We start from the raw sequence: 21,599 nt of genomic DNA on the forward strand, positions 1-21,599 counted from the left end.
CCCTGACCGGTCCGACTAGTGGTTTCAATACAATTATCTTGACCATAGTGATAGTGGCCGGTCCGGCCATCATGTTCAAGGAGTCCGATCTAGGTAAACTTCTATCACCTGTCAACTACCTAGAATGATAAGTCAGGTAAAGAACTATTCGTAGAGTTACTTTCCTAACACAACTCTTAATAGAGTTATATTCGGAGTCCAACTCTGATATCTAAAGCTATATAAGTGCCTGCCCTATTTTGTGTGATCAATTATTTGAATTCTCTATTGAATAGTTGAGATCATATCATTGGTACTGACTTGTTCGTCGGAGACGTACTTCGACCACCCAAGGTCGAGCACATATTTTGTACAGAACGTGACAGGGAAGGACGAGCAAGATTTCATATCAACAGTTATATAGGTCTTCCACCCCTTTTAATTTATTGTAAGTGGTTAAATATTAGAAAACACTGATTTATTCAAAGTTCAAATGATCAAATGGTATATATATATATATAAAAGATTTACAAATGTTATATATGTTAAGGAAATTTTAATAATCTTTTTCTTTATCTCTCTTTCTTATTTTGGTCACAATGGGAGTTGAAAATTCCTTAATCATAAAAAGAATCACACTTATTGTTTCTTTTTACGTAAATTTGTTGGTTCGGATTTTTTTGGGGTTAAATAATTAGCTTAAAAGGAAAAGTTGATGGAGTATGACAATAGAAGTTATAGAACTATGTATAATTAATTTTAAAAATTAAGTCACAATGTTTGAGATAGGGCACGGACGAAAGAAAACCTAATCTCCTCTCCACTGAGAAGTATGGATTTTTTTGATGAATAAATAATTAATTAAATACGAAAACCAAATACAAAGGAGGATCCAAAAGATAGGATCAAAGAGGAGAATGGATTTGGGAGTTGAGCTTCCAGGTAATAACAATGAGTCTATTTATTGGGGTGTCAATAACCAAGGGAGGCACTGGTAGAGATTTTAGAGAAAATGTCAAAGTAAATAGCATTCCAAATAGTATCTATAGAGCGGGATTTAGAAGTCCAGAACGGAGATTTCACTCGCACCACAGATGGTGGACTGAAGGACCAAAGACAAGCCTACCAATTGGATCATTAGGTTGACTAAAGTATGAATCTTACCACTCTTCCTGTAAATTTATAAGTTTTGCATTTTTTCTAACCTAAGTGATTTAATTAGGAACTACCACTAATCTTAGTCGTTGGATGGAAAGTGTAAGACGTGTCACATCCTTGTGCCAGCATGGAAAGTCTCCACGAACGCGAGAACAAAAATCCCAAATAATCCAGTCATGTACCTAACAGGAGGTTTATTTATTTCCTTTCGAATAAAAAAAGGCACGTGCCTTTGGTTAACTGTTCTTATAATAATCACCTCCTCACTAAATTAAATTGATTAGGGAGCTAAATATCAGAGATCCGGTCTAACCCGAGCCAAATATCCAAACACTCAGAAATTGTTTAGGTCATTCCCCAAAATATACGTAATTAGGAGGGTATTTTCGTCAATATATGACGACTAAATTTGATTTGTGATGTTGGTAATCAATTATTATTTGAAAATAATCTTATAATTAGTAATTAATTACCGTACTTAAAAAGACTAGTCAGTCATTTTACGCTGAAATCCAGTCGTACCGTAGTCTCGGTTACTTGGAAGCAGCTCTAACTCTCACGGCTTCAGACATGGCCATCTCCGTCTCTTCTTCGTTCTTGTATAGTTGCATATCCAGAAACTAGGGCATTTTCTGATTCTACAGAGTTTATTGTTTTCCATTCTTTGATATAGCAGCCCTATGACCTGCTAGTGCTGCAACTAGGATTGAAATTCGATAGTTGAAGCATGGTTTTCAAGGGAAGATTCTTTTCTTCAAAGAAATCGGGTTCATCAAGTCCCGACGGATCGAACAGTCCCAGAACGGCAAGTTCAGATTCCCCTGGCAGATCAGAGAAGAAAAAGGTCAAATCCGCCAAGGAAGATCAACAGAGCGAAAGCAGTAGCGGAAGCCTTGGTGCTGTTTCTCGACAGCCGCAAGTTAAAGATGCTGGTAATCAGAAACAGCAGAAGAAGAAGGATATCAAAGGGAAAGAAGCGCAGACTCCGTCGAAGCAGAAATCCACTGCAGTTCCCAGTTCTGCTACGGATTCGTCTTCGAAATTGCGAAATGTCCTCGATATTAAGGAGGCACCTACTTCCGTTTCACCTATTCTTGCATCCTCGCTTGGCTTGAACCGAATAAAGACGAGATCAGGGCCATTGCCGCAGGAGAGTTTCTTTGGTTACCGTGCGGACAAAGGGTCTACTCTTGGTGCCAGCAATCTATCAAGGCCTGATACTGCTGGGAAGAGTTCTGGCAAGAAGGAGGAGGCTCTGAAAACAATCAGGATGGCTCCTCAGGGCAATGCGTTCTCTAGTGGTTGGGTTGACAATGGCAACAACAGTGATAGCATGTCGACTGAGAGTGCCCAGTCGAGAGATCAGAGCCCAAATGTTCATGTCCAATCTCGTCTAAAGAATGCTGACACCTCAACTGAAATGGGTATGAATCTACATGGCTATTAAGTCCAGGGTAATATTGTTTCTTTCACTGTTTTGGAAATGTTTATTACTTGGATATACGATAAGGAGCCCCATATCTATGGGCGATCAATTCTAAGACCAGTCATGGAGGTTTCTCAACGATTATTACGTCTTTGTGAATGTGTTCACTCGTATATACGACTCTAGCATGATTTAGGAAGAATTGGTGCGGTGTCCAGATTTTGATCAGGTAAAATATAAGCTGTAATTAACTGAGAAGCAGAACATTTGAATAAAAGAGTCAATAGCAAATAGCATTTAGGTAAAAAGATCAGCTTCTAATTTGAATTGATGCTGGAGAAAGTTTTCTTCCACAATTGGTGCACGTAAGATACAACCATCAATGGATGCCAATATCTGCTCCTTACAGTACGGAGTTGATGGTATCCCTGTGCTGCTCCCCAGTAGCCCCCTAATTCCATCCAAAGGTCAAAGTTAAGGAAGGTTCCTTTAACCACGGCTAATGGAAATGTGTTACCGGTTTACTTTGTTATGGGATCATAGTTATATGACTTATATCCTTTGGCATGGTGAGCGTAGTATTTGGTTGGATGCAAAAAAAGCTAAGTATAGAACATACATGTGTTATTTTAGTTTCATGATTGCCTATAAGATTAGGAGCCTACTGAAAAAAGCAAAGGGAATTGAAAACTAACAATGTTGAGCGTATATGCATGTTTTATACAGCTTTTTTTCATTCAAAACACAAGCTTGCCATCCCTTTCTTCTCCTTCCCCACATGCCACCGGCACACAGACACACGGTGCTGGGGTCTGCATGTATTTTTCCAAAAGAATTCAATGTGATTTATATGGTTTCATTTAAATAATGTCATCATTTTAATAACATGATAAAATATAGAGTTGTGTCAAATCTTTTTTATTAATGAAGAGCAATGTAAGTGGACATATCTGATGCTGATATTCTTTGGGGTTGGGGTTGGGTTTGGGTTCATTTATATGATATCCATGAAAACCACACTTGTAACACATTTAAATTTCATTTTGTAGTTGTAGAATGCAGGTAGATTATACTTAATTGTCTTGTTTTCTTTTTGCTTTATGCTACCTGTCAAAGACATTGGATTTTAAGTCTGTTGATCAAAAGTCCCATTTGTTTCCTTGATCTCTTCTCCAGGGCAATATAATTCATCATGGAGCAAGTCTGGAGGCTTAAGAACCACAAGTGTTTGTACTCCAGAGGTACAATGAGTTATTGTTCCTATATTGTTTTGTTCTGCTCCTCTATCATGTACGTTTCAGTTAAGGTATGATTCTTTTATTACCTACTGAGGAGGTTAAATATTGTTACTTTGTATATTTAGGGTTCATCTGATTGTGAAACACCGAAGGAATCTGAATCTCCCCGTTTTCAAGCCTTACTTCGGGTTACAAGTGCTCCTAGGAAAAAGTTCCCTGCTGATATTAAGAGCTTCTCTCATGAACTGAACTCCAAAGGTGTAAGGCCTTACCCATTTTGGAAGCCCCGAGGTTTAAACAATTTAGAGGTATTCAGACAATCTGGTCACTAAGCATGCTATGTTTTTTTATACCATCAAGGAATTGCTTCTTTTTTTCTTAAAATAAAAAAGTTGTCCTCAGTGCGTTGGTATGTTGCTTTGCATCTGCCCTTGCTATTTGTGCAATGTTGTCCTGACTGTTCTCTGATGTTTTGGACGTTCTGCATTATGTTGTACAGGAGGTTTTGGTTGTCATACGGGCAAAATTTGACAAAGCAAAGGAAGAAGTGAACTCTGATCTAGAAATTTTTGCCGGGGATTTGGTTGGAATTCTTGAAAAGGACGCAGAAACTCATCTTGAATGGCAGGAAATCATTGAAGATTTGCTGATTTTGGCACGTCGCTGTGCTGTTATGTCCTCAGGCGAGTTCTGGCTTCAGTGTGAAAGTATAGTCCAGGACTTGGATGATCGACGTCAGGAGCTCCCTATGGGTATGCTTAAGCAGCTGCACACTCGAATGCTTTTCATCCTCACCAGATGTACTCGGTTGTTGCAGTTCCACAAGGAAAGTGGGTTAGCTGAGGATGAGCATACTTTTGGTCTTCGTCAATCTAGAGTTTTGTATTCTGCAGATAAACTGGCTCCATCAGGCGCAGAAAGGGAGGGGAAACGCCTGAGTGTTGCTAAGGGCTCAAAGGCAGCCTCTGCTAGGAAATCTCATAGTCAAGAGCAGCATGGTTTAGATTGGAAGCAAGAACATGTGAAACAGTCCAACGTCCTCTCGCCACCTGATTTAGAATCTGCAAAGAACACAGAAACTCCTGCAAGCAGGGATCGTATTGCTTCTTGGAAGAAATTACCGTCTCCATCCCCAAAGAACCAGATAGAAGCTACTTCAGTCAAGGGTGAACTGGCAGATTTGTTAGTCACCAGGAGAGAAAATTCTGATGCAGTTGTATCTAAGCCTCCTGAGCTTCCTCCTGCCAAAGATTCCCCTGGCCATACCTCCCAACATTCCAAGCACCAGCACAAGCCTTCTTGGGGTTACTGGGGTGAGCAGCAGAATCTTTCTGATGATACTTCAATCATTTGTCGCATTTGTGAGGAGGAGGTTCCAACCACACATGTGGAAGATCATTCAAGAGTATGTGCAGTTGCTGATAGATGTGATCAGAAAGGTTTAAGTGTTAATGAGCGTCTTATCAGGATTGCTGAAACCATTGAGAAAATGATTGAGTCCCTTTCACAGAAGGACCCACAGAATGCAGTCGGAAGCCCAGATGTTGGGAAAATTTCAAACTCAAGTGTTACTGAAGAATCTGACGGTCTATCTCCAAAACTCAGTGATTGGTCCTGCAGGGGTTCAGAGGACATGCTTGATTGCCTTCCTGGGGCGGATGATTCTGTATTTATGGATGATCTAAAGGGTGTACCTTTGATGTCATGTAAAACACGTTTTGGTCCTAAATCTGAGCAGGGGATGACAACATCATCCGCAGGTAGCATGACTCCTCGATCACCATTATTGACCCCAAGGACCAGCCATATTGACTTACTATTGGCAGGAAAGGGTGCATATTCTGAATATGAAGATCTTCCACAGGTATCTTCTTCTTAACCATCTTTTTTATTAGCTTTATTGGAAATAGATGACCTCAGTCTGGGCAAGATATTATTATGAACAAAGATAAATTAATGCAGGATCAATTGGGTGAGCTAAGTAGGTAATGCTACATTTATGCTGATGCTTAACAATAAATTAAGAATTGAGGGATCTTAGAAGTATATATGCAATGAGAACTGCAATTTATTATGTCAAAGAATTTAAATATTTCAGGCTTGTTGTTGTTGTTGTTGCAAGGAGCTTGACAGAAATAATAGAAAATAACAAGTAATGCAGGTAAAGAAACTTGGAAATGACAAAATATAGATTTATGCATAATTTATTTAGAGTGCTTTTATTTATCTTGTAAGAGATCTTCTCTCTTCAGCCATCTACCTCAATGTCTAGTAGCTTCCAAAATTTGGAAATATGTGAAAAAGTTAATTTCCCCCCCTTCAATCCATAAGAAAGCATTGCACATTATTATGGAGAAAATAGATGGTCAGCTGGTTCAATTGGCTTCCTTCGACTCCATTGTAGTCTTCCAGCTGATGAATTGCTAGGCCATCAGGGCCTCTGTGTGGGCAGGTGGGGGTGAAGAACCTGGATAACTTATTTCAATGTGGACCTGGTTCTGCTTTCTACGAGGTCCTGGAATAGGTTCCAGTATTGACCAGTACTTGTACTTATCTCTTGTGTGGCCATGGTTTGGGACAATATATGTGATAGAAGATCTTTATATGATGCTGGAATATTATGTTGCAACTGTCTATCCTGTGTTTGGAGTAGTTTCTAAGTTTAGTGGATCTTTGCTAGTTCTTGACTGTTTTGGGGCTTTGTATTTTTTTTTGTACACTTCCTATGATGTATAGCGTGATCTAGACCATGTTAGATGTAATAAAAGTGAAGATGGTAAAAGTACTAGTTCGTGATGGGGACATTAAGAAGAGATGGAAAATCTATTTCTCTAGTCCAGAAAACAAGCATACTTTAGGTATCTGTGATTCGGATGATTAAACCATTCACCATGGCACCAAATTAACCAATCTTCGAACATATATATGGAGAATTTCGACATTTGAAGTAAAAGAAGCTTTGAGGAGGATGAAAGTAGGCAAGACATACGATCCCCATGAAATCCCAAAAGAAGTATGGAAGAGCTTAGGAATCTATAGGCTGGCTTGGTTGGTCAAGTTGTTTAATAAGATGATGAGCACAAGGAAAATGTCAGATGAATGGAGGAGAAACACTGTGGTTCTAATTTACAAAAATAAAGGAGATATTCAAAGCTGTAATAACTATAAAGGCATCAAACTATGAGTTAGACTATGAAATTATAGGAGAGAGTAACTAAAATCTGTTTAAGAAAAGTAACCACAATTATGGAGAACCAATTTGGCATTATGCCAGAAAGATCTACAATGAAAGTTATTTACTTATGAGGATACTTGTGGAAAGATATAGAGATTGTAGGAAAAATCTTCATATGGTCTTTATCAACTTAGAAAAAGCTTATGACAGAGTCCTTAGAGTGTTAATTTGGTGAGTATTAGAGAAGAAATGTTGCAAGTAAATGTATTGACATAGTTAAGGATATGTATGTTGGTTTAGTGACAAGTGTAAGAATAGTGGAGGGATAAGGTAGTGAATTTTCAGTTGGGCTACATCAAGGATTAGCTTTAAGCCCATATTTTTTTGCACGTATAATGGATGAATCTATCAAAGACATTCAAGATGAGGTTCTTTGGTGTATGCTTTTTGTTGATGATATTATGTTGATAGATGAGACACAAGTAGGGATTAATACCAAGTTAGAATCATAAAGAACAATTTTGGAATCAAAAGGCTTTAAACTAAGTAGAACGAAGATAGGATATTTAGTTTATAACTTGGATCATGATTGAGCGAGCAATGAAGTGGTGAAACTTAATGATAAGGATATTCCTCAAAGCAATTGTTTTAGGTACCTTGGTTTAATCATCAAGGTTGTCAAGGTGGTAAGGCGACCAAAGCGATTGGGGCTCCGCCTAGGCAATTAGGCGACCAAAGCAGTTGGGTCAAAATTTTACAATACAACTACTTTCTATAATAAGTTAAAAAAAATTCAATAGTCACATTCATCCAAAAAGGAAAGCATTCAAGAATCATAATTTGAAAAATTATTAAAAAAAAAAGAACACAAACATAAGTTCATCTCATCAGCATCATAACAATGACTATGTACTAACAGGGCGAACACGATAAATTAATAGATTTCATTATTCCGATTTCCAAGTCATTCCATTAAATGATTCATTGGTTCTTGATGTTGAGTATAACTCATGCTTCACATTTTGTTGCCGATGGGCATAGGGTTCGGGGAGGCCGCCTCGGTAGGGGTGTGGGGGTAGCGCCCCTGGAGCTTGTAGAGGTCCTATGTCACTTTGGGCCTCGGAATTCTTTTGCAATTTGGGACTCGATTCCAAAATGACTAAGCTATTAAATTTCAATATGGTTTTGTAAAATAAATTTTGATTTAAAAAAAATGTCAAAAAAGCGGCTGCTTTAGAGTCTAGACGGCCTTAAGGCGCACAAGGTGACAAAGCCAAAAAAAGAAGCAGCACGTCAATTAAGTGATTCAAAACAAAGTGGTTGAAAAACCACTTTGCCGCTGGGCGGATGCTTTGACAACACTGTTAATCATAATAAAAAATGGCAATATAGAGGATGATGTTTCCCAAAGAATTAAAATAGGGTGGATGAAGTGGGGAGGTGTGTCTTGTGTGATTGACGTATTCCTTCAAAGCTTAAAGGAAAACTTTATAGGATCGTCGTTTGACTAGTTATGCTATATGGTGCAGAGTGTTGGGTTGTTAAAAAACATCATATAGATAAACTTAATGTAGTAGAAATGATGATGCTACTATGGATGAGTGGCAAAACTAGGAAGGATAAGATAAGAAATCATCATATTAGAGCTGGTCTGGGATTGGCTCTTATACGTGATAAGCTATGAGAAAGTCATTTGAGGTGGCACCACCACGTTCAACGGAGGCCTGTAAATGCCCCTGTAGGTATGAATGATATGATCTAGATTGAAGGAATTAGAAGAGCTACTAGGGGCAGGCCTAAGATAACCTTAAGAGAAAGGATATGCATATAGCTTATGCCTTGTATCTAGCATGACCTCAAATAGAGCTGATGGAAAAGGAAGAATCCATGTAGCCAACCCCATTTAGTTGGGATGAGGCTTGTTTGTTGTTGTTCCCATGATGTTTTCTCAGGAGAGGAACTTTGTAAATATGTCTTCTTGCATCATTAATATATAAATACCAGTAGCTGGGAGTGATCCCCATGATTTTGGCTATTGAGAAAGACATGTCCTCGTATTTCAGATTCATTGTGGTGAACCAGCAACACCCTAGGTGGTAAGTTGGGTCACATCTCTTTTCCACCTTCATTCTGGTACTCTAGTTGAATGCGTAGGGTGTTTTCTTCAGTGTCTGGGTTCAGAAAGGTGCCTTTCTTATCTCAGAACTCTGGGCTATTTTACTGTTGTCTCTTCCTTATTCTCGGTTCTGATCTTTTTTGATACTTGTTTTGGATTAAGCCTATTATACCTTTTTATGCCTAAAGCGGCGCCTAGGTGGCAATAAGGTTTCAGTACAACTACTTTCTATAATAAGTTAAAGAAACATTCAATAATCACATTCATCCAAAAAAAAGAAGAAACATCCAAGAAACTTTTTTTTACCCAACACGATAAGTTAATAGATTTCATTATTCCGATTTTCAAGTCATGTCTATTTAATGATTCATTGATTCTCAAAGTTGAGTATGGCTCATGCTTCGCATGCTTTTGGCAACAGACACGGGTGACCTGCTCCCTGGTGAGCAGGTAGGGGTTTGGGGAGGCTGCCTTGGCAGGGGTGTGGGGGTAGTGCCCCTGGAGCTTGTAGAGGTCCTATGTCACTTTGGGCCTTAGATTTCCTTTGTAGTCTGTGCCTCGATTTCGTATTGACTAACTATTAATTTATATATGGCTTTGCAGAATAAAATTTTGATTTAAGAATAAAATTATGAAAATAAATTATGAATAAAATGTAAAAAAGCGGCTGCTTTAGTGCCTAGGAGGCAAGAAGGCGCACAAGGTAACAAAGTGGTAGTTCTTAGGCGAAAAAGCGGTAGAAAAAAAACACGTCAATTAAGCGGTTCAAAACAAGGCGGGTTTTCAGTCGCCTTGCCGCCTAGGCATGTCTAGGCGGATGCTTTGACGACCTTGCCGTCGACTTCATTGACCTAAATGTTATAAGGATTTCTCTTACTTTCTATTTGCGAATCACTAAGCTGCTATTTTATGTCTATCCCAAAACCCCAGCCATTGGATCTTCCTGTTTTTGAAGTGTTGGTTTCTACAGGTTATGCAAGCTACATTCGGGATCTTATCTAATTTCATCATAATCTGGTTTCTTAATTTGTCACCGACTCCTGTCTCAATTATCAAGGCCTCACATTGGTGGTGAAAGGTGATGCCTTGGCGTGTCCAGGCACCTTATAAGTCTAGTGTGCATCCCCCCAATACACCCCCCCCAAAAAAAAAAAAAAAAAAAAAAAAAAAAAAAAAAAGGTCTGGGGTTGCCTAGATGCGATGACAGCTACAATCCTATCCTATTGGCTGCTTCTAGCCCTAATTTTATCTTTAGGGTCACTCAGATTGCATTACTGAATTGAATTTCTTAAAATAGAATAATTTATGGCCCGAACTGACACCCTTCAGTATTTTAACCATAAGTCCGTCAAATCATCAGTTCTGATCTGTGGGATCTGGTCTAGTTGTGATGCCAAAAGTAACCAGGTAACCTTTTGATTGCCACTAGAATGATGCCAGATGGCTAACTTTTTATCCTACAAAATGAATTGGCAGTATGCAAGCTCAATTTCTGACTTCTAAAATTTAATAAATATGATGTACACAGATCACGATAGCTATAAATCTACAATTGAGCAAAAATGCCTAATACCAATGCTTAGGAAATGACAAGACAAAATTAATGCCCTGAACTCGTGAGGTTCTGTAAAGGACTTGGGTGTTGTTGAAATATCCTTTCCCTCCTCGCTCTCCCTACCAATTATCTTCTTCTCCACCTTATTCTATTATCTTGCTTAAGCCGCCCATTGCAGATCCTTTTTTGATCACATCATCAAAATCTGGTAAAATGGTTGAAATTGCTGGAACTTCGAGAGAAGCCTATAGAGTTGGTGAAATACTTCTGTTTCATACGGGGTCAAGGTTCATGATCCAGGTAGTGATCTCAGGATTGGTCAAAATGGGCTTTGATCTGTCAAAAATGACCAAAGTCAGGTTCTACTGGATTGGTAAAAAATGTTATAATATATGAAAAATAGCTACAGATTGATCTTCAATTATAAGAAGGGTTGAAGTCCCAAAATATTGGTTAGAGCCACACCCCACCCCAAAAAAAGTCCCAGAAAAATAACAAGTACTGAATGTATTGGCTGATCCAGCTGAGTTAACCAATCTGGTGATGCCATGCCAGATCAGTTTATTCTCAGGATCAGTCTTGGCTGATACTGGTCAGATCTAGAGGATATCAGAACCATGTTGGGGTCAAAATCACCCCATCAGGTGAGGTCTCAGGTGTTGTTTTCAACCTCTTGTCAAGCTTAGGGAAGGCATACGGCACAATGGCAGCTGCATGACTCACTGTTCACATCATAATTAAACACTTTCCCTTCCATCTGGTTTTTGTAGGGCTTAGTAATTTATGTTCTGTTAGATGGCAATTGGTTAATGATACATGTTCAGGACATTTGGTGTGTTCAGAAAAAACAGTATAGCATTGAGTGGGGCATGATCTGGATTTTCCTTATCTACTTAGCTCAATCAGATTCTAATTCACATAGAGCTGACAAGAATTCTAGACATCATGATAGTTGTTGATATTGATTAGGAGTTGACATCTGAATAGTGGTTTTCTCATGTCGAATCTAGTATTGGTTGTCACTGAAGTATTTTGAATTGGTGCAGATGAATGAACTTGCAGATATTGCTCGATGTGCTGCAAATTCTCTCATGGATGATGATCAGTCTATGCCATATTTGGTGTCCTGTCTTGAAGATCTACGGGTTGTAGTTGACCATAGGAAGCTAGATGCACTTACTGTGGCAACATTTGGAGCACGCATAGAGAAACTGATTAGGTGAGTATTGAATTTTCACAGATTGCATGATAACACTGCTTCCCCCTGTCCTTTCTTCTTTGTGAAGGGCTAAAACTCCTGGTGGCATTATGAGGAAAACCTCTTTCCTTTGACATACAGCTCTCCAAGTGAAGTAAAATTTAATCTCTTTGATTGATGACGACATGCCTTAGTCGTTATCCACTGTGCTAGCTGGGGCTTATAATTGCTTTGTTTGGGTCTGCAGAACTCATAATCAAAATGCGTCTTCTTTTAGTTTAAGTGAAGTAAGATTTAATCTCTTCAATTGATGACGACATGCCTAAGTCATTATCCACTGTGCTAGCTGGGGCTTATAATTTCTTTGTTTGGGTCTGCAGAACTCATTAACAAAAGGAGTCTTCTTTTAGTTTGTTCTTATGTGCACCTATTTAATAGCTGACAATATCCAGATAACAGAACTTTTACTGATGCTATTGCTTTTTTCAGTACTTTCATAAAGTTATTCTGACAGCATTATGTTGGTCCTTTATTTGGGATTGTTAGTGGTAAAACTTCCTGTACTACCTTCAGTACTCACTGGTGATTGTGGTACTCCAGGGAGAAATGCTTGCAGCTCTGTGAGCTAGTTGATAATGAGAAGGGTGATATAACAAGCTCTGTAATTGATGAAGATGCTCCCATGGAAGATGATGTGGTTCGTAGTTTGAGAACAAGTCCTGTTCACTCTACTAAGGACCGGACTTCCATAGATGACTTCGAAATAATAAAACCAATCAGCCGTGGGGCATTTGGTCGGGTTTTCTTGGCAAAGAAGAGAACAACGGGTGATCTTTTTGCGATAAAGGTATCGGTATTTAACTTTTACAGTTGCATATACTTGGCCATGGACAAAGATTTTATATATTTTCTTTCAGGTGAAATACTTAATTGAGCCATATCTAAGTTGATAGGAAGAGAAATGTATTGCTACAAAATTGAGATTTCCAAAGAATGAATGGCCTATGTTGGTTCATGACGGACATGTTTAGTGGTTTTTGTTTTAAAATCTTGGAACTTTTGTACTCTAATTCTATATTTCATCCAAAAAAATAGTCTAATTCTATATTGGTATAAGTTACTTGTCATTTAGGAGCATCAGTGGGAGATGTACTGATTATTATTATTATTATTATTTTTAACATTTATACAGGTTCTTAAGAAGGCAGATATGATCCGTAAGAATGCTGTTGAGAGTATATTGGCTGAGCGTGACATCTTGATTTCCGTCCGCAATCCTTTTGTGGTGAGCAGGTCTAGTGAGATGTATTTCCCATAAAATTCAGTATAGATTCTTCTCATTCTAACTGGATTGTGAATTTTATCAGGTGCGCTTTTTCTATTCTTTTACATGCCGTGATAATTTATATCTTGTCATGGAGTACTTGAATGGAGGAGATCTGTATTCATTGTTGAGGAATTTAGGATGCTTGGATGAAGATGCTGCTCGCATATATATTGCTGAAGTTGTAAGCTAAAGCTTATTTTTTTGGGAAGTTATGTTTTCTCTTTGTTGGGTTCTACTCTTTGAATTTCATAAGTGATGTCATGCAGGTCCTTGCTCTGGAATATTTGCATTCACTACATGTAGTCCATCGTGATTTGAAGCCTGATAATTTGTTGATAGCACATGATGGTCATATCAAGGTTAACAATTTTTTATTTTCTGTTCTTTTTGATATAATCTGGGGAACATAGAGCTTCATAAGGTGTATATTTGGTTTGCTTAATTGATTTTTGAAAGGGCATTGTTGCCTTAATAGTTTACTTGTTCTCCGTATAATATATGTGTTCAAAGTGTATGTCATCGATTTGTATGTTCTTAGCTATGTTTTATATGGAATTGGCATGTCCCAGTGTATGTATTCCTCCCTGTTTACTGCCTTGGTATTTGATAATGCCATATAGTGTACAGATGCTATGTCTTGTGGCATTTATTTTGTCTTGAAGGATTAAGTTTATTTTCTGTTTACTGCCTTGGTATTTGATAATGCCAGAGTGTAAGATGCTATGTCTTGCGGCATTTATTTTGTCTTGAAGGGTTAAATTTATTTTCTTTTCTTGTTTGCTACTAGATCTCATTACTGTCGGTCCCTCACCCAGGGATACCACCTGTGGTGTTATTTACACAATTATGTGTGCCTGTTATAGATGTTAACATGTTCATTCTTCTTTCTGCAGCTGACAGACTTTGGTCTTTCAAAGGTTGGTCTCATCAACAGCACAGATGATTTGTCTGGTCCAGCAGTTATCGGGGCCTCTTTACTGGGAGAGGATGAACTGCAGTTATCAGAATCTGAGAAATTAAATCAGCGGGAAAGACGGCAAAAACGTTCAGCTGTGGGTACTCCTGATTATTTGGCTCCAGAGATACTGTTAGGAACCGGACATGGTCTGTAAAACTCTCTTTTCTATGACTTCCCGAAGTATTTATTAGTTCATTTGCCATATTCTATGTTGGATTGTTTATATCTTGCAATTCCAGAATTTCTTATCAGTCTTTCTTTTTCTCAGGAAAAACGGCTGATTGGTGGTCTGTAGGTGTTATTCTGTTTGAGCTGATTGTTGGCATTCCACCCTTTAATGCAGAACATCCACAGGTTATTTTCTTGATTCTATTTCATTGTTCTAGATCCTAGGAGCCCCTTTTTTTTTCTTTTCCTTTCAGTTGTTATCTCTCTCTCTTTTGTTTGTTTCTCGGTGTCGGTCATTTTGGCACTATGCATTTTAGATGAGGATTGATCCAGTTTCATTTTGTTTAGTTTGAAACGGGGAATTATCAGTGGTTAGTATAATTTACATCATGCTTTGACAACCCATGTGCTTTATTGCAATGGTGAACCCCTGTTTCTGCACCCTATGCACGTACGCGTGTGTATGCATTAGGTTTTTTCTTTATTCCTGTATATGTTCCAACTTGTGAGTTTTAAGTGCTGATGTTACATTTACTTTTCTCTCTCCTTTGTTGTCTCATAGATTATTTTTGACAATATACTGAATCGTAAAATTCCTTGGCCCCGGGTGCCTGAAGAAATGAGTCATGAAGCTCAAGATCTAATTGATCGGTAAGAAAATCTGTTCTTATTGCCTTTATGTCTAGACATTTTCAAAGGTTCTTTATTGTTGATACCGATAAGGTGTCAAATTATTTATAACCTTACTTTTTTGCCCTTGTATTATGCAACAACATCAACACAATTTTATCCCAACCAAATAAGGTCAGCCCATGTGTTTCTGTCCTCCCATCAGGTATATATGAGGTCATGTTTGATGTATGACCTAGGGTATGCATGCCTTTCCTCATCACTTCTCCTAGGGTCATTTTAGCTCTGCCCTGGGCTCTAGTAGTTCCTTCAATCTGAATCAAATCACTTCTTAGTGATGTAGCATCCAAAGGCCTCTGGTGAACATTGCCATGCTGCTTCAAGTCACTTTCCCGTATCATATTTCGGTTCAGAGCAACTCCTAAATCAGCTCCTGTATGATAACTGCTTACTTTATTCTTCCTAGCTTGACAACATGCATCTCAACATCCTCATTTCTGCTACTTTAGTTAACTGATATAATGCCTTCTTAATTGCCCAACATTCTGAACCATACCATAGTTGATCGTGTGTCCAGTAAAATTTTCCTTTGTAAGTTTTAAAGGAATTTGTCAATCACACAACAACCTCGACACACCTCTACACTTCATCCATCTTTTTGTAGTTATCAATGAAACATCATTCTCTATATCACTTTCTTATATTTTCAGTGAATAAACTAATATTACTTAAACCCGAAGGAGGAAGAATGTACAAAGAGGGGGGGGGGGGCTGGTTGGCAGCCTACAACCTACTAGAGGGCTGCAAAGAAGAGCTGATACCCCAGGTTACAACAATGTGCTTATTCCGTGGAGTATCCAACCAAGGATGGGGAAAAAACTAGAGCCTAAAGAAAACGTCAAAGTAGATGGCTTTCTAAATCAAGTCCAAAGATCTGGAGATGGAGGTCCATTTCCTGAGTTTGCGTTCCTACCAAAGATGAGAGTTATACTTCACTTTCTTTATTCATGTTTGAGCCCAAACACCTAATTTAATCACGTTATTGTTGTCCTCTTAGTATGATAACACCCTTTTTTCTTCTTTTCAGTTAGGGAAAATCTTGTCATTTCGCATGTATGCTCAGAAATGTGCAAGATACTGACAAACTTTTGATGATGGCATTATTGACGTCATTTTCAACTAATTTTTGAAAATCTCTTTTTTGCTCCTAACCTGAGAACTTTTATGAAAAAGACAAGGGGGATAAAAAGAAAATGCCTAGTTCTAAGTACACAATAGATGTGTATCATTTAGACAAGTCCCACTATAAGATGCCTTTGCTTTTAACCAATGCCATTATGAGTATTACTATGATGTTAGGTGTTGTTTCTTTTGAATGCGGTAGGGAGGTGTAGCAATCTTAAGTATGTGCATATTATGTTTTAATATTTATTTTACAATCTTTAAATATGTAGTCATGTTAGAGACCAATATTTGTGTGCAGGCAAGCGCAAAGGCACCGTTACTTGAGGAAATAATGTTGAGATTTTTTATAAAGTTCATATTTAGATATATAACCTAACAATTCAACAATATAAAGTGTCATGCACATGCTTGGAATGGGTGTAGCAGTTGAAATCTTACACGGATTTTGACAATTTTGGATGTGTGGAATCTAGATTTGGTCAATAGTGATGTTGGTGCTGTCTTCTCTGAAGACTCACTATTTTTATTTAAAATTTTAGACTGGCTAAACTTACTGGCTTCTTCTGCAAGTCCAGTTCTCACACATTAATGCCTGGGTTGATCCTTGATATAGATTTTGTAACTATGTGGTAATCAATATGGTGATTGTAATTCTTGTGTTTTGATACTGATTTCATCATATTCTAGATTATTGACAGAAGATCCTCATCAGAGACTTGGAGCTAATGGAGCTTCAGAGGTAATTTTTCATGATTGATTTTCAGAGCCGTATTATGTTTGTGTAGAGCTCTTTACTTCCTCTTGGAATTGATTCCTAGGGAAAATTAGAAACTAATCTGAAACTTAATCCAGGTGAAGCAACATGTGTTCTTCAAAGATATCAACTGGGACACACTTGCCAGGCAGAAGGTGGAAACTATATTTTGTCCATCTAGTTCTATACTTGATGTGGTAATGAGTCCTATGAATTTCTACTTCTATCACAGGCTGCATTTGTTCCTGCTTCAGAGAGTGCACTTGATACAAGCTACTTCACAAGCCGATACTCCTGGAATACTTCAGAGGATCGCACTTATGCACCAAGCGAGTTTGATGATTCTAGTGACAGTGGTAGCTTGAGTGGCAGCAGCAGCTGCCAAAGCAATCGCCAGGATGAACAGGTATTCACCTTTAAAAATTGATTTATCTTAAAGCATTCTGAAGGGAGCAAACCTAAGTAATGCTAAGGGCCCTCATTGTACTTTCTTTTTCCTTCATTGCCAACTTGTTTCATGCTCATCATAATCAGCATTATTCTGTGAGGTTAACCTTTCCAGTCATTATGTTGGATAATGAACAGGGAGATGAATGCGGAGGTCTTGCAGAGTTTGAGTCCACTTCGTCTGTCAATTACTCATTTAGTAATTTCTCATTCAAGGTATGTGTTTTCACCATGGCCTGGGCAGAATGCCATTGGAAGCTCAGTTTGATGAAATATCTGAACTGTTAGATTCAGACTCAACTCTTTATTTATGTGAAATAAATGCCCTTAAGTCATTGATTTATGATAAGTCGGTTTTGGTGCTAAACCATCAGTAATAGATGTGCTGAATGGTTCAGGTTTTTGGGGAACTGTCTAAATGAGTATAACAAATTATACTGATGTGCTAGATGTTCCTTCTTACATTTAGCACATCTATTATGAACATATTTGTATTTTGTATTTATAATAGATGTGCTAAATGGTTCAGGTTTTGGGGGAACTGTGAAACTAATTTTTACATAAAGGGTTTTGCAAAATACAGAATGTTCTGACAGGAAATCCAATATGCTAAAGATGGAAATGTGAAAATTGGCTTGATGCTTTTCAATTTTTTGATTTTGGGATCTGCATTACAAAATCCAGCAATAGCATCACCATGCACAGGCAAAGTTACAGTTCCTAGGATTCCCAGGAAGATCTTAGTTTCTCCAGAAATTGAATTCTCAGTCTAGAAAATTGAAATTCTGTCTATCCTTTAGTATTAGAGACATACCTTACATTCTTGCTACTGCACACTACCTGGAAAGTAATCTTTGTCTCCTTCTTTCCCTTTACTTTGTGAGTTTGTTTCAATGCTGGCTTCTGTATGTCTTTTTTTTTTTTTTTTTGGTCAGAATCTTTCCCAGCTTGCGTCAATCAACTATGATTTGCTTTCAAAGGGATGGAAGGATGAATCCTCAGTAAACGAAGGTGCTTAACTACCCAGTGTTCTTGACTGAGAAACCGGTTTGGTTTTGATGCTTGGGTAACTATTGAACCATGAGGATCCCATTCGTCTCAATGGTTGCTTTTGTACAGCCTGTAAATGTAAGATGCTAAGCGGAACTCTCTGACTATGCTTATGTTGTTCCATCGTAGTACTGTTCTCTAATATATTTTGCTCTTTCGATTCTCACCTTTGCAGAGAGAACTTGAGTAGACAAACTGTGGGGATGTGCTCTTTCCTGACATAGGCTGCTGCACCACATTGTGGGGCTTCAATTTTAGTCTGAGTGATTGTTTTTCTGGTTTGAGGACTGCTCCTGTGCATTGATGCTTCTCTCAGGGCGGGCCTTCAAATGTAAACATGCGGTTTCTGTACCATAAGCGAAGAGATAACATCCCTTTCACTCTTTTTCTTCTTCTTCTTCTTCTTCTTTTCCCTCCCTCAGCCTGAATTATATTAACTGCCTCCTTCAAAAGTTCAGTTCCCCTTTGGCTACCAAAAGTAGCAACAATCTAGGACCATGTGAGATGGGGTGCAAGTTTGGCCTGACCCACCTTGAGCCCGAATAAGGTTTGGGCCTTAGGATTTTGGCCTTGAGGGCAGGTTAGGGTCAAAATACTCTGGCCCTGACTAGAGCTAAGGGCGGGTTTGGGATTACTCTTTGGTCTGTCGGACCTATCCCAACCTATTCTTGATTTTTTACCCTGACATTGATTTTGGCCTTGATTTTCGCTTTAGTTTTAGCTTTAATTTTGTCCATAATGTTTGATTTCAATGAATTAGGAACAATGACAAGGATATGGTCAATGGGGGTAGGGCTAGTGCTAGAGATAGGGCCAATTAAGGCTAAGGCAACACAAAGCCAATCAGAGCGGGATGGGCTTAGTTTGGTCCTGTAGGGTTTAGGGTCAGGACAATAATCTTTGACCTTGAATTAGGGTCACGGCAAAAATGGACTTTTGAATTAGGGTCATGGCAAAAATGGACTTAGATTGGAATATATAGAGTTGGGTTGGCTGGGCTTGGGATTGTAAAAGTCCGGTTCAGCCCAGTCCTATTGCAGCCCTAATTTGAGTTAGAGTTATGGAATACTCTTAAGGGGAGATGATCCCAACTCATTTGAGATACTATCGCGGTGGGGTGGAGTAATTATCAACCCTTTGCTTTCTTCCTAAAATGGTTACTGCCCTAAAGCCACCCCTTGCGACAGTTCTTCCGGGTGCTGGTTTGCCTCTTTACATGCAAGCGAAGCGTTTTTGGCCGGCAGTATGTAAATTATTTAGTTCACTGAACGACGATTTTTTTTTATCTGTTTCTATTTTCTAACAAATTTTTGGTTTCCTTTTTCTATCAGTCGAAATGTAAAAGAAACAAATTGTTTCCTTGAATTTTCAGATGTCTACTTGATCGCAAGGAAAATGATTTGAAGTTTTGAACAACCTACAAGATACAATTAAAGAAAAGTCTTGAGAAGCTTCAAAAGTTTACAATCCTAGAAAATTTATGCTGGAAACGATCAAAGAAATCTAAAAAAGGTGAACATATTTATTCACAGACAAAACAAGAGAAAAGAAGAACACAATAATAACAACTAAGAGAAAAGAAAGACACAATAATATATGGGCAAGAGAGAAAACTCCACTATAAATAAAGAAATATCCAAGAGAGAAGATATTTGGGATGATTAAAGAAGAAGGAAGAGGCATTCTTTTATAGCCTCTTCCTCTCCACATATTCCCACATCGCCGATGTGGGACTAATATTACAACAATCTCCCACTTGGAGATTAGATTGAGAACCAATCAATCTCCACACCAGCCTCTATCTTGCCACCACCATGCCGTCTATGTCTCTATCAAGCCATACAAGGATCTCGCACCAAATGAACTTGTCGCATTGATTGCTTTTGTCAATGCATCTCGCTAGGTTCTCTTCGTGTGGATTTTCTCGCATATCCACCCTTCCGTCTTCCACCACTTCACGAACAAAATGATATTGTACTTCTATGTGTTTTGTCCCGGAATGAAAAGTCGGATTCCTTGCAATGTGCAAGGCACTCGACCGTCACAATACAAGAGAATCTTCTCGTGTTTGTGCCCAAGTTCTTCCATGAATCTTCTTATCCGATTGCTTCTTTACAAGCTTGTGTAGCCGCCATATACTCAGCTTCGTTGTAGACAGTATACAACCGTCTCGTAGTTTAGATACCCAATTTCACACTCCTTCTTCGCAATTGTAAACACATAGCCGTAGGGATTTCCTTTTATCAAGATCCCCCGCAAAATCGTAATCAACATATCCTCCGACAAGAAATTCAGATCCTCCATAACATAGAGCAAGATCCAAGGTTCCTTTAATGTATCTTAGGATCCTCTTCACTATAATCCAATGCTCTTGTCCCGGATTCGCCATATGCCGACTAATCACTCCCACCGCATGTGCAATGTCCGGTCTTGTACATATCATAGCGAACATCGTACTTCCCACCGCCGATGCATACGGTACTCGAGACATCTCCATCCTCTCTCGCTTCATTGCTAGGACACATACTTGAGGATAACTTGAAATTAACAGAAGAGGAGTAGAAATTGGCTTACACCTTGCATATTGAAGCGGCGCAAGACTTTCCTTAAGTAACTCTTCCGAGATAGCCAAATCTTCCTCGTTATTTCTGTCTCTGAATTTGCATCCCTAGAATCTTGTTTGCGGGTCCCAGATCCTTCATTTCAAATTCCCTAGCCAACCGAGCCTTTAATTCTACGATCCGATCTTTGTTGGGGCCTCGACACCAACATATCATCGACATACAACAAGAAATGATGAAATCATCATTACCAAACCTCTTGTAATACGCACAAGGGTCTCAAGCAAGTCTCGTTGTATCCAAGGCTCAATATGAAGGAATCAAATCTCTTATACCAACATCTTGGCGCCTGTTTTAAGCCGTATAGAGATTTGTTCAACCCGCAAACCAAGTTCCCTTTTTCTCGTTCTTCAAAACCTTCTCGGTTGGAGCATATAGATTTCTTCTTCAAGATCTCCATGAAGAAATGCGCTTTTTACATCTAACCGCTCAAGATGTAGATCAAACGTAGCACAAAGTGCCGTAACTATCCTGACAAAGTAAGTCGAACCACCGGAGAAAAGATTTCGTGAAATCGACACCTTCTTTCCGAGCATATCCTTTGATCACCATTCTTGCACGATACCGCTCTACTTGATCATCACAGCTTGCTTGATCTTGTAAACCCATTTGTT

The 21,599-nt window shown here is 38.6% G+C and overlaps 1 protein-coding gene across 1 annotated transcript; it reads left to right on the forward strand.

Moving 5' to 3' along the window:
- The first annotated feature begins 1,648 nt into the window (after positions 1-1,648).
- On the forward strand, positions 1,649-19,885 carry LOC149021008 (putative serine/threonine protein kinase IREH1). The gene is made up of 18 exons (XM_089149265.1): positions 1,649-2,561; positions 3,740-3,804; positions 3,927-4,109; positions 4,301-5,665; positions 11,694-11,866; positions 12,446-12,692; positions 13,038-13,130; positions 13,213-13,353; positions 13,439-13,531; positions 14,066-14,276; positions 14,399-14,484; positions 14,861-14,949; positions 16,801-16,852; positions 16,966-17,022; positions 17,100-17,273; positions 17,453-17,530; positions 18,250-18,442; positions 18,540-19,885. Exons 1-17 carry the CDS (start codon positions 1,865-1,867, stop codon positions 18,331-18,333), a joined length of 3,888 nt encoding a protein of 1,295 aa, XP_089005391.1. The 5' UTR covers positions 1,649-1,864; the 3' UTR covers positions 18,334-18,442; positions 18,540-19,885.
- The last annotated feature ends 1,714 nt before the right edge of the window (positions 19,886-21,599 follow it).

This window comes from Hakea prostrata, chromosome 3 (genome assembly GCF_041222555.1).
Source record: "Hakea prostrata isolate BN-2017 chromosome 3, UWA_Hpros_2, whole genome shotgun sequence".
In the NCBI taxonomy this organism is placed as follows: domain Eukaryota; kingdom Viridiplantae; phylum Streptophyta; class Magnoliopsida; order Proteales; family Proteaceae; genus Hakea; species Hakea prostrata.

Excerpts from the sequence above, each read along its gene's own strand:
- LOC149021008 (XM_089149265.1), top strand. The coding sequence starts at position 1,865 with ATGGTTTTCAAGGGAAGATTCTTTTCTTCAAAGAAATCGGGTTCATCA. Across the intron at positions 5,666-11,693 it reads AATATGAAGATCTTCCACAG|ATGAATGAACTTGCAGATAT; the intron begins GTATCTTCTTCT and ends GAATTGGTGCAG. Across the intron at positions 17,023-17,099 it reads ACACACTTGCCAGGCAGAAG|GCTGCATTTGTTCCTGCTTC; the intron begins GTGGAAACTATA and ends CTTCTATCACAG.